This window comes from Ixodes scapularis, unplaced genomic scaffold (assembly GCF_016920785.2).
Source record: "Ixodes scapularis isolate PalLabHiFi unplaced genomic scaffold, ASM1692078v2 PGA_scaffold12__126_contigs__length_90152505, whole genome shotgun sequence".
Lineage (NCBI taxonomy): Eukaryota > Metazoa > Arthropoda > Arachnida > Ixodida > Ixodidae > Ixodes > Ixodes scapularis.
This window is the reverse complement of record NW_024609838.1, coordinates 9,994,692-10,007,087: the sequence shown is the minus strand read 5'-3', so window position 1 is coordinate 10,007,087 and position 12,396 is coordinate 9,994,692. Positions and strand designations below refer to the sequence as shown.

At 47.5% G+C, this 12,396-nt stretch overlaps 2 protein-coding genes and 1 non-coding gene across 8 annotated transcripts in view; 1 reads left to right on the top strand and 2 right to left on the bottom strand.

The window, feature by feature from the left end:
• Window positions 1-5,364: 5,364 nt before the first annotated feature.
• On the bottom strand, window positions 5,365-5,486 carry LOC115311767. The gene has a single exon (XR_003917095.2). It is a non-coding gene; the product is annotated as a U5 spliceosomal RNA (small nuclear RNA).
• Window positions 5,487-5,834: 348 nt separating this feature from the next.
• On the top strand, window positions 5,835-8,703 carry LOC8033688 (L-aminoadipate-semialdehyde dehydrogenase-phosphopantetheinyl transferase). Of its 6 annotated transcripts, none has more exons than XM_029970573.3 (6): window positions 5,984-6,277; window positions 6,339-6,564; window positions 7,194-7,315; window positions 7,784-7,870; window positions 7,946-7,990; window positions 8,478-8,703. In XM_029970573.3, the coding sequence occupies exons 1-6, from the start codon at window positions 6,110-6,112 to the stop codon at window positions 8,634-8,636; spliced, it is 807 nt and encodes a 268-aa protein (XP_029826433.2). In that variant the 5' UTR covers window positions 5,984-6,109; the 3' UTR covers window positions 8,637-8,703. The 6 variants fall into 6 exon arrangements, with proteins under 6 accessions (XP_002405293.3, XP_029826433.2, XP_029826434.2 ...); XM_040498577.2 differs by having other exon boundaries at window positions 5,990-6,259; XM_002405249.5 differs by having other exon boundaries at window positions 5,835-6,259; window positions 7,784-7,990.
• Window positions 8,704-9,741: 1,038 nt separating this feature from the next.
• Window positions 9,742-12,396, bottom strand: part of LOC115311766 (BRD4-interacting chromatin-remodeling complex-associated protein) — a 35,125-nt gene continuing 32,470 nt past the window's right edge. The window contains 1 exon segment of the mRNA XM_029970593.4: window positions 9,742-11,987. Within this exon segment, the coding sequence (XP_029826453.2) occupies window positions 11,191-11,987 (797 nt within the window). The 3' untranslated portion in view covers window positions 9,742-11,190.

Here is a 12,396-nt window from a genome sequence, read left to right as displayed (position 1 = left end):
GTTCCGGATTACAACCAAAATAGGCAAGCTTGGTGCTCGTGGAAATACAAGTGCATGTTTTCATCGCCGCGAGAGATCTATGCCGTACATGCTGTTCGGTACAAACACATTTCGTGCCCATAATTACGGTCATAGTGGCACACAAGTGAGTAATTTCGATTCGATTATCTTCATAGTGTGTCCACTGAGGTATTGTTATCAGAACGGAAACAACCTGAAACTCCTTGCGCCATACTATTACAGTCTCCTGTACTGCGTTTGTACCTTTCTGGTTAATGATATCCGATTTAGTTACAATGTTTGTTTCCGAACAATAAAGTTGCGTTGGACACCCCTTTGTTGCGTTTCTTTTTCATCAAATAAAGTTCACGTATACAAAACTTGCTGCCGAGAACGGAGAAATGACAGTGCAACGTTTTTTCTTTGCCACCGGTGCCAATGCGCGGTCGAAGTTGTGACGAGCAATACCTGTAAGGGGACCCCCTGTAAGGCCTCTCGCGCCTTACAGGTACAGACATACGCAGCCCTAGAGAAGGAGACTAATCTTTTCCTTGCCTGAATATATTTATTATGCGTTGCGCCACATTATGTATAATACACAGCATTTCACTACATTTATCGATCAACGCAAAACCGCCCAGAAACCGAGACCGTGCATTGGTTAGGCCTACGTCAACCACACCGATCGGCTCAGCTGGACCTGGGCGCGTGCCAGGGTTTAGATTAACAGTACAGTACATACCATACGCTAATATAAACAAGACGAAATATGGTTATATGCAATAACAGTACCTAAAAAAAAAAAAAAAAAAAAAAAAACGCAACTGACCGCATTCGCGAGGTTAACGACAAGGTTTACGCTGCCGTCTGCAACCAGCGACGAATCCCCGATTATATTCGTCGCGGGAAGTTCGGATATTTACGATTCTGTCCGAATCCGTATCTCCGGTGATTCGTCCCATCACTAGATCGACCTTCCGAAACATCCAGAATCCGACTCTCCAGTAATTCGCTCCATAATTGTCAAGGGGTAAATTAATTCACCAAATTAATTAAACTTGAGGCAGAAAACGAGAAGGGACGGATTACACAAAAACTTTCTTTGGATTTCAATATTAGGCCTCTACCCATACTGGAAGTGACGACAATTCAAGATGGCGGCGCCCCTGTGGAAAATGTCATCCCTAGGGGTGTCGCGAACCGGCCGCGGTTCGAGTTCGACCAGGTTCGACGTTTTCGAACTTTTAGTGGAAAGTTCGTCGAACCTTGTATTGAGATAATGTAGTGATTGCGCAGGCGAGCTGGTGGATGTTAACCATTTTGTTCTTAGCCCGAGACTGAGGCAGGAAAAGAGGAAAGTTTCGAAGTAGAAGAAAAATGAACAGTCGAGGACACGTCTCTAACACAGCTAAAGACAAGTTTATTTGGTCACCTTCTTATATACACTCCACAAACTTCACCACAGCACCTTCCCGATCTCGAAAGCCAAAAGATAACAAAGGTCTCACATCTTTCCACCACAATTGTCAAACGACCTTGACGTTTTCCACAAAGCAATGAACAATAGCTCCCCTCATCCGGAAGACACTTGTGAATCCTTCGCGTACACAGTACACTCTCTCCCTCTACTCTCCGACCCATAATAACAAAGCATCCCGGTAACAGAAGATATCAATCCACGTGATACACAAAGGAAGAAACCACTTACACCTTCACATTCAACAAGCACTTCACAAAACTTTCAAATCCGCAAGAATGATTTTGCGCTGCTGCTAAGCTGTAACGACACATGACTAATGCAGTTGCCCATTGATTTCATTCTCATTGTTTCTTTTACAACCCTTTTGATGTCGTTTAACTCCCTGTGTATTATCTCTGTTTCAGACCAGTGGGGTATACAATTATTACATTCTTGAACATGTTTCGCTATTTCCGAATTGGCAACGTTGTTTTTGACATTCCTTTTGTGTTCAGTCAATCTGTCATTTATACACCTTGACGTCTGCCCCACATATTTGTGGGGCAGACGCCAATGTGGCTTTAAATATGTGGGGCTGGAATGTGGCTTTAAATATGTGGGGCAGACGTCAAGGTGTATAAATGACAGATTGACTGAACACAAAAGGAATGTCAAAAACAACGTTGCCAATTCGGAAATAGCGAAACATGTTCAAGAATGTAATAATTGTATACCCCACTGGTCTGAAACAGAGATAATACACAGGGAGTTAAACGACATCAAAAGGGTTGTAAAAGAAACAATGAGAATGAAATCAATGGGCAACTGCATTAGTCATGTGTCGTTACAGCTTAGCAGCAGCGCAAAATCATTCTTGCGGATTTGAAAGTTTTGTGAAGTGCTTGTTGAATGTGAAGGTGTAAGTGGTTTCTTCCTTTGTGTATCACGTGGATTGATATCTTCTGTTACCGGGATGCTTTGTTATTATGGGTCGGAGAGTAGAGGGAGAGAGTGTACTGTGTACGCGAAGGATTCACAAGTGTCTTCCGGATGAGGGGAGCTATTGTTCATTGCTTTGTGGAAAACGTCAAGGTCGTTTGACAATTGTGGTGGAAAGATGTGAGACCTTTGTTATCTTTTGGCTTTCGAGATCGGGAAGGTGCTGTGGTGAAGTTTGTGGAGTGTATATAAGAAGGTGACCAAATAAACTTGTCTTTAGCTGTGTTAGAGACGTGTCCTCGACTGTTCATTTTTCTTCTACTTCGAAACTTTCCTCTTTTCCTGCCTCAGTCTCGGGCTAAGAACAAAATGCTTGTATTGAGGTTCGACTCGTGTGCGCATGCGCGACAGGCTGGCCAGTTAGCTTCGGATTGGATGGTAATGGCTAAGAGATGAATTAAGTGCAGCGCTGATCGGCTATTTCAGTCAATACAGTACTAAAATTTAAGTTATTAACTTCTTCAGTGAATAGAATTAGTTTCTTTTAATTGCAGCTGTCCACACAATGAAATAACCTTTTGCATAAAAAATAAATTCTCCAAACCTAGACATGCTTGTATCAAGGTCTGGCCACACTGTCCACAAAGTCGAACCGGTCGAATCTGGTGAAAAGTTCGAAGGTTCGTCGAACCGGTTCGACCCAGCCGAACCCCGAAAGTTCGACCAAAAAATCTGGTTCGACAAAAGTTCGCGACACCCCTAGTCATCCCCACGGTAATCTTTAGTAAAAGGCGAAACTTCGGACATATTGATTGTGACAATATTAAATGATACACGATACATTTCTGTGGAGGACAGCAGGTTCAGGAAGAAACAAAAGATTAAGTCGTCCTCATGAGGAGAGGTCTCAGCATTCCTCTACAAATGTCGTAAAAAAGGAGCCCACTCGACACGTGCGACCTGTACTCCGCAGTGATGCCGTTGCGAACGTAGACTTTGCTGCTTTTATTTAATATATAAAGTCGCTAAATAACCAACACATGCCTTTTATTCACAGCTTGAACACTATCTCTTAAAAGTAATATAATATTTCGACACACGACATCTTTCTATTCGGCTTTTACTCATGACGCAAAAAAACGAAGCCACGTCTACATCATCATCATCATCGTCAGGGCTTCGCCAGTTTCGCGCTTGGCGCATGGCTTCGCCGCTTCGTCGGCTTCGTTCAGTTGGGGATTTTTCCGGGTGCAAACTTCCCCACGTCTCCAGAATGTCCCCGTTTGTATCCTGGTATGCAAAATGTAGGTATGATTCATTTGATTATGATTTTTTTTTTTTTCGGAGTTCTCTATTTTCCGCCCCACTTATTTGAACAAATTTGTACTACAACACTGCACGGGCCGGGCCAACCCAAAAGCCCGGGCCCACCGAATTGTACTCCGGCCCAAAACCATTTTTTTTTGTATATGTTGTTTTTGTTTTAACGTTAATAAAGATTGGATTCTCACCAAAAATCGCTTTAGAATGTTCTAACCCGCCGAAAATGCTGTCCCTAGAAAGAGTGAAAAACGCAGAAGTATCAGTTGTTTTGGAAGCGTGTTCCTGTTTGGCACGGAAAGAGCGGAAAACGTTCTTTGGCCATAACGTAAAGAATGTAGAATCAGCCTGCAGAGGTTTGCCTCAAATATATATTGAGGAGACTGAATTTGATCCTCTGGAGTGGTGGAACTTGCGCCAGCGCGAGTTTCCGGACCTCATTCTTGTAGCACAGTTTGTGCATGCCATCCCAGCATCAAATGCACCAACGGAGAGAGACTTCTTTTCGCCCCTAAAAAAGATTGTAGAATCTTTTCACTTCACATGAAGATGGAGGACCAGAGAAGCTATTGTCTTTAAAACGTCTAGGACGATGCTTAGACGACGCCTAGAGGACGGCGACTAGGACGACGCCTCGAACGACCTCGAGGACGACTTCTAAAACAACGATCAGGACCTCACTATATAATAATGCCAAGGAAAACTGACTCACGCCGGTAGCCCCTCTCTTTATTTCTTTCTATACTACGCGACAACTTTTCTTGGCAATGCAGTGGAAGGCACAGCGGCACAGGCCCGCGTCCCCTCCCCCATTTCCGGGGAGAGGAGGAGAGCCCGCGCACACTCAAAATGGGAGAGGGGACGCGGGCCTGTACCTTCCGCTGCATTGCCAATGAAAGTTGTCGCGGACTTGCCACGTGTTAAGCCGGGAACACATTTGCGAAAAAAAGCCGAATTTTGTGCGAAAACCGCACACGAAAATCGCACGGCAGCTAGGCTCCTCCCCTTTTCCGAAAATCGGGAGCGGTTCGAAAGATCTGCAGCGCCAGATATTTTCGCACGGCGCCTCCAAATTCGGGGCGGAGGAGCTCGATGAGCGAAAGCCCGGAACAGGACGGAACGAAAAGAGACGATCGGCTCGCAACATGGCGGCTCACGCAGCTTCGGAAGCAGCGCGCAGGCAACATCGTATGCCATCCCTGCGTTCTCGTCTCAACCTTCGTAGAAAACCCCTTCTGTCTTTATCAAAGGATGGTGGTACAAAGGCTCGCGTGGCATTCAACGAGGTTTTAATAGCTGAAGTTTTTAAGAGGCGCGAAATATGGGACGCCAGTTCGTCAGAGTACCGCGCAGCCTCCTGAAGTCGGAGCACGAAAACCGCAGTGCATTGCGATTTCCGCGCCGCGCATTCCACCTCATGTGGCTCGTCTTCCGAAAATCGCAAGCTACGATTTTCGCAGCCTCCGATTTCTCTCCGATTTTCGGTTCGTTTTTTCGCAAATGTGTTCCCGCCTTTAATGTGATACATTTCTAACCGAAGTCGCCAGCAGCACATCGGAACTACCAGCAACTCTCATACTCATACTGCATTGCTAGTATTGGTATGATGTGCGCGAGTTCTTCCTTTAGATTTCAATATTAGGCCTCTACCAAACGGTAGTGGCCTTCCAAAAATTGGCCTATAGGCTCATTGGAGTGCCCCTCCCCACGGTAATCTTTAGTAAAAGGCGAAAGATTAGGTCGTTATAATGAGGAGAGGCCTGAGCATTGCCTCTAAAATGTTGGAAAAAAGGAACCCACTCGACACGTGCTGTGTCTCCTCCGCAGTGACCTGCACCAAAGAATCAAAGTACAGAGTCTAATGTGTTACATATATACTTAATTTATACTTTGTTTGCATTAAAACAGCACTTTACTTTACTCTCTTTTTTTTATAATACTAGATAACTTCATAATATAGCTGCAGTTTGTGTTTATAAAGCCGTCAGCGCTTTAGAAGGAGCTAAATTTGACGTCATCGTTACTGTGATGCGTTCGCTACTTCTACGTATATGACCCCCACCCTGCACTCAACTCGTTTTGGGCATAAAATATCTCCTGACGTCATGAGTTAAACTTTGTTTGAAGTAAAATAATAAAAGGGTGAATTCGAGTAACTCGCTGCCACAACGAGGCAGAAGAGCTTGGAGCAAAAAACTGCTATCCCGCTCACCGGGCAAAAGTGACCCCCGTGCCTTTAGTTGCGCTAGTTTATCGGACCTAGTTTACCCTAATCTATCCGTCTACGAGTGACTCTGTCTAAATAATCCTAGTCAGAAGTCAGGCCGTGTCAACAATGGCGGTTTTTCACGACCTCGTTTGGCGCTAGGTTAGAGTGGTCTCTAAGAAATTATGAACGGAAAATCAGTGAGATGGGCGTTCAACTTCATGGCCTGGAAACCGACTCAGGAAGAGTGGCTTTTCGCTACCCGCTGCGTTCAGTCGGAAGAGAAGTGCCGAATCGACAAGTTCGTCTACTCCAAAGACGCCAAATCGTCCATGGTCGGTGATGACAACTTTGTAAGAAAAAAAGACGTAGTAAATTTGTTCCTTCCAACGCGTGCTGCGCTTCACGTTTCAGATCGGGCGCCTTCTGCTGCGAAAGTGCATCTCGGAATGCCTGGAAATTCCGTACGAAGCGCTGAGATTGGGCAGGACTGAAAACAACCGTCCCGTAGTCGAGGATCCTGACATCCAGGAGCATATGCCGTTCGACTTCAATGTTTCACATCAGGGAGACTTTAGTGTGCTGGCCGCGGACCACTACTCCAAGGTGGGCGTCGATGTCATGAAGATCGAATATTCGGGTAAATAACCTGTAGGAATCATCGCTGTCGGGTAGAAGTACTGGTGCAAGACGATGTTTACCTCACTTGAAAACTCCCAAAATATCCGTGGTATCTCTATTTTTCCTTTTTAGCACAGAATGTGCTCTTGGTTTGGTTCTCACGCGAAGAACGTTGTTACACGCCGGCTAAGGCAACATAAAGTATACCTAGCCCGTTGCAGGCAATATACAAGCACACAAAGCATACATAGTCATAACTAATTAAATGATCATAATTAGCGGCATTAACCCAAGTGTGATCGACAACTCGATACCTTTGCTCTGTGCCGTTAGGTGTATTACTCGAGAGAGCCTGCAGTAGTATGCAACTGTCTCTGCACAGCTGGCTTTCGAATAACAAAGCATAGCTCCCTCTCCATGTAACCTCATGACGTCACAGGTCCGGAATAAACTTACTTAATGTGGTCATTTTGATAAACCCAGAGCGTACATGATTGCATCATGCTTGCAACACGTCCAAAACCACATAAACATCCCACATCTAAGGATAACGAATTATAACTTGCATAATGCATGCATGACTCATTCTGCGCTTTCCTAGTTAGTCAAAATGATAAAGACAGGCTATTTCTTTTTCCCTTTCACTAGGTGGAAAGACAGTCGGCGAATTCTTCTCTCTCATGCGGCGTCAGTTCACTCCAGGTGAATGGAGGTTCATTGAAGGTCCAGGCACGGAACGTGACCTCCTGCGTCGATTCTACAGACTTTGGGTTCGTTGCCTTTTTTTCTGCTCCAATGCTTTCAGTCGACGCCTCCAGACAGTTAGAAGGTTAGCAAGACTTGCAGTTGGGCTAGTGTGTTCATTTACTGAGTAAACTTTTGTGCACAAACACAGGAGTAAACAAGGACAAGCGCATGTCCTTTTCCACTCCATGTTGCCCGTGTTTGCCATACAAGTCTAGACAGATTGAGGAAGACTAACTCGGCCAATTGAAACAAGAGGCTTTGTAGCCGTCCCACATTATGAGGCTCGTCTAGCTACACAGAGCAACATCCAAGGTCAGATCATTTATCATGTTTGTAAAACATGTTGGGGTCCTGGGCCAATGAGAAGAAATGCAAACGCGACACTCTCGTAGCATGGGATTCGCTTGGGTGGCTTGTCGCGTCTACTACAGTTCACCGCAAGGTGAAAGGCAGTATACCAGTGCCGAGTTGTGCCGTCTCCTACGTTGCAGTCGCTGAAGGAGAGCTTTGTCAAGGCGGAAGGGGTCGGCCTCGGCATTGACCTCCAGCGGCTCAACTTTGTCTGCGAGACACCAGAGGTCAGTGTAGGCTCCCTCACCAAGGACACCAAGTTGTACTTCGACGGGCGGTTGCTGACCGACTGGATGTTTCAGGAGACGCTCCTTGACGAGAAACATTGCGCCTGCACTGCCCTTCGCGTAAGCAGAAAAGTGCAATGCTGACTTTCTCAATTATTCCATCGGGCATCACAAAGAAAAGCTTGTGGGGCCCATCACACAGCAGAAGCAAACTGAAACTCTGCCCTCGACAGTACTCACATCGACTGAAAGCTCACATTGTTACCTGAAGAGTTAGTGGAGGTTTCCAGAAAGCTTCAATAGAACACGAGCTGCTGCTCTTCATTAGAAAGTTTATCAGTGCCGCTGCTGTTAGTTTCAGGTAAATGTTTCCCAGCTGGCTGCAGTGCATAGTTCAGTTATGCGGCATAAACACACTTGTGTTTACTTCCGTACATCCAGTGATTTCATGGGTTTTTGACTGATCCAATGTTTTCTATGCTATCTTTTCCAAGCTGAGTGTGAACTTGTACAAAAGTTAGGCATTGCCAAATGACTAAGAAAAGTTGTGTCGCTTTACGGCACTCAACTGAACTAATAGCAGGACATCTATCGTGCCTTGTCCTAGATTGAAGACTCTCCTCCTCCTGAAGACGTCCTCTTCGAGAACGTCACTTTTCAAGAACTGGTTCAGGGGGCTCGCCCAATCCGTTCTTTAAACGCCTGTGACTGGACACTTTTTGCCGCCAAAGCAGAGTCTCCACTGGGATGCTATGAAACTCGATGATGTGCAATAACTGCTGAAATGTATTTTTTTTTCTTTCGTGTAAATAAAACAAGTTATTTTTTCTGACCATTCTACTCCTCCCTTGTACTATGCCGAAAGCAATGGCAAAGCAACAAGCATTTATCTTTCATTTTACCTGGTTACCAGACTGCTTTCCGAAAGAACATTGACCATCTATTGATATGGTGCAAAAAACAACCAGAAACCAGCTCGACTCATAACCAAGACCAAACACGTGGTCTGGTGTCGCGAAGTTGTTCTCAGAAAATTCTAAATAAAACCCTTTGTCCTATGTGTAGCAATGTTTTCTATAACCCTGAACTTTCTCTGGATTCTAATTGTACGAGAGCACCGTCGCTGTGCCAAGTTCCAAGACGAAGGGCTGCAGCCTGCAACACGTCAAAACCACGACGCACATGTGATAGAGCTGTTAAACATTTGACTAAAAACCCCCCGAGACTGGAACGAGAAGGGATGGACAAACAGTCTCAACCGGGAGCTGTTAAGTTTAGGAACTTGCAACCGGCCGCATCATTTCCAGCTGCAACTGTAAAGGCAATTGCCATCTGTGGACACAGCAATAGGTGCCCACATGCAATGCATGCCTTCACAGGACCATGTCTCCATGCCATTCAAATGACAGCCCCAAGGCCTTGCTAAAGAGCCAACGCTCCATGGGGGAGACGCGCTGACCTCAAGGCTTTCATTGTGCCAAATGTGATAAGTGTTAAACATTGCACGCTCTAAAATTTGTTTCAAGGCACTGTCAATGATAATTTCTCTATGCATTAGACGTGTGGTAACAATATCGGTGCGCTGGCAACATTGGCGATACCGCATTTAGTTCTTTTCATCAATTTCTATATTCTTGTCTCGAACAAGATTGCATACCTTTTTCCTTTCGTTGCTTCAAGTCAAGAAGCGGTTTCCCTAAAAATTCACCGCATCCTACATTCCATCTTGGCTCACGGCAGCACGTTTTTCTTCCGATTCCACTAGAACGAATTCCTGTTGTGCTGACACATTCAGCACTCGCGCAGTTTCGAGGCCATCAACCAACATACTTCTGAAAAGGAAAAGTATGTAGAACAAGTCTGGAGCGATGTTCAATTTCTCAAAATTTTTAATAAAATATTTACACCTCCTTTTTTCGTTCTTTTTTTCTTTTCTTTCCCAACCGTCGCACCCTCGCCTTCATTTTGTAGAAAAAAAAATTTCGTCAACTCTGTACACGTAGGGTTGCCGTTCTCTCCCTCGTTCCGACCGTATGCCTGTGAGCGCGTGCACGTGCCTCACCTATCCTGTCCTCATGGGGGGGGGAATTGGGGGGGGAGCTAACGCACAAACGCCGATCCACACAAGCGGGAGAGGCGGGCTGCGATCCGTCGCCGCCTATCACAAACGTCCGGAAACCACGCGGAAAAGCACAAATAGTTACGCCGGACAACACTTTGCCCACCCCTGCGCCGACCGAAAGCACCTTCGTTCGAACCGCTCGACCTTCCCCCTCCCCAATTACGAATCTTCCCTTCGAACGCTGACCTTTGAGCATTGTCCCGTATTGAATGGATGTGCGGTTGTATAAATACGTGCGGTCTGTCCTTTTGTTGTCGTCGTATTTACACCTATACAAGAGAGGAACGAAAAAGACACGAAAAAACCGGCTAGCACGTTCGGTGCGCTCCGCGCGAGCGACGGGGAAGCGAAACCGGACGCTCTTCTTCGGCCGAGGCACCCGGGTGCGCTGTCGTGGGGGGGGGCTAGATGTCCCCCGACGTTCGCTTCTTAAGTAGGTTTCAATGAGAAAGGAGTGGCAAGGTTTGCATATGTTCTTCCGACGCCGAAAGCAAGCAGCGAGGAGGAAATCTCGCCACGCCGAAAACGAGCGCGCATCGAACCCGACGAATCGCGCACAAGGCCCCCTGTGTGTGCAGAAAGCACCAAAGACCAAAGAAAGAAAGAAAACAAAGATGCAGGTTTGGTTCGCACGGTTGGCTGCCGCCACGACGAAGAGACTCGACGGAATGTGCCGTCTCTTCTTTCCACGCGGCGGTCACCGACGAAAGCGGTGTCGATTTTTTTTCGTCGTAGAGCCCAGATCGTTTGGGCAGTGTACCCGCTTCTCAAAGAAGGCGGGAGGCAACCCGACGTTGCCGGGGAACGCGAAGAAACAAAGCCGACGGATCAAAAGAGCTACCGGCCGAGAACGCAAACCGAACTCGTCCGAGGGCGGCAGAAACCGAGTTGCCGCCGACACAGACGCAGCGACAATAAGTTAAACAGTGTGGCGCCGTAAAAAAACAAAACGGAACAGACGTGAGCGTGCGTCGAAGAGGGCACCCCGCCGATATCACCGCCGTCGCGACGGCCAAGCCTCACACGTGCACGCATCCACACGCACAGGATGCAACCTTGCCTCTTTCCTTTAGCCACACGCGGAGAAACCGGGGAGAGAGAGAGAGAGCGAGAAGCCGGACAACACGCACGAAAAGAAACAAAACGGAGCAACAACAAGAAAAAGAAAAGACGGAACAAAGGAAGACGGCAGGAGAGGTCACAAAAGGATGCTTCGGACCGCCTCGTCGAGAACCGAGTCCGGCGGCGCTTCCGGCCCCGTCCCCTCGTCGTAGTCCATCGGTTCGGCGCCCCCCCTCTTGGTGGCACCACCGTCCGCCCCCGCCGTGCCATCCGTGCCATCGCCCCGAAAGTCCAGGATGCTGTTGATGGCACTTTGAACTTGGTCCGGCGGCTGGTCCGACGCGAGGTCGTCGTCCTCGTCGCTGAAGTAGTGAGTCCGCGCCAACGGTCCCCCGCCGCCCCCACTCTCGTCATCGTCCAGTCCCTCGATCCCGGAAAGGTCCAACTCCGGAGCACGCGACGGAACCGACACTTCCACCGGCTTTAGCGGACTAGTCCAATCTGCCGCTATCACGGACACTGGCGGGTGATGGTGATGGTGGTGGTGGTGGTGATGGTGATGGTGGTGACGGTGCGGCTTGAGCTCCGACGTGAACTGGAGCAGGGGATCGATGTCCTCTAGTTCCTCAAAGTCCTCCTCTTCTTCCGCAGACATGTCTAGCTCTTTTCGGATGCTTGACACAATGTCGTTTTCCAGAGGTGGAGTCGCCACCGCTGCAGCGGCAGATGTTCGGGGTGGTGCCAACGTGGAGACGTCGTTGGCGACGTCTTCTTCCTTGACGGAGCGCCGCTTGGCGGCGGGCTCGAGGTCTCCCCGGTCGTCCAGCCACGAGTCCGGAGGCTCCTTCTTGACGGACCGGCCGCTCTGTAACGTCGGAGGCGGCGGACTCCGTTCCGACGTCCAGGACTCCGTCGCCACGGGGAGGTTGATATCTGCAAATATTGCGCCAAGTATGAGCCCAGGTGGCACAGTACTATGGGCCAAGATATGATTTCTGTCCGGGAATTTAGAGCCTTCAAAGGCCCCAAAAAGTCAAGGTAGGGGCAAGCTTGGCCTTCTTTGGACAGAGTCTGGGCATCTTGGTCCTAACCCGCCAAACAAGTGCCAAAGTTAACTGAGCTTCACTGCATGTAGTTTGGCTGTAACGTGGCATCTATGGGCATAAATCGCCAAACAAGTGCCAAAGTTAATTAAGCTTCACTGCTGGTAGTCTGGCTTTCATGTGGCATTTTTAAAGGGCCTCTGACACGCCGAACAAAAATTTTAGTTTTTCCATGCCAGGCGTTGAAATGGCATGTCAGGACATTACAAAAAAATTTTTTCACTATACAGTTGCATAGT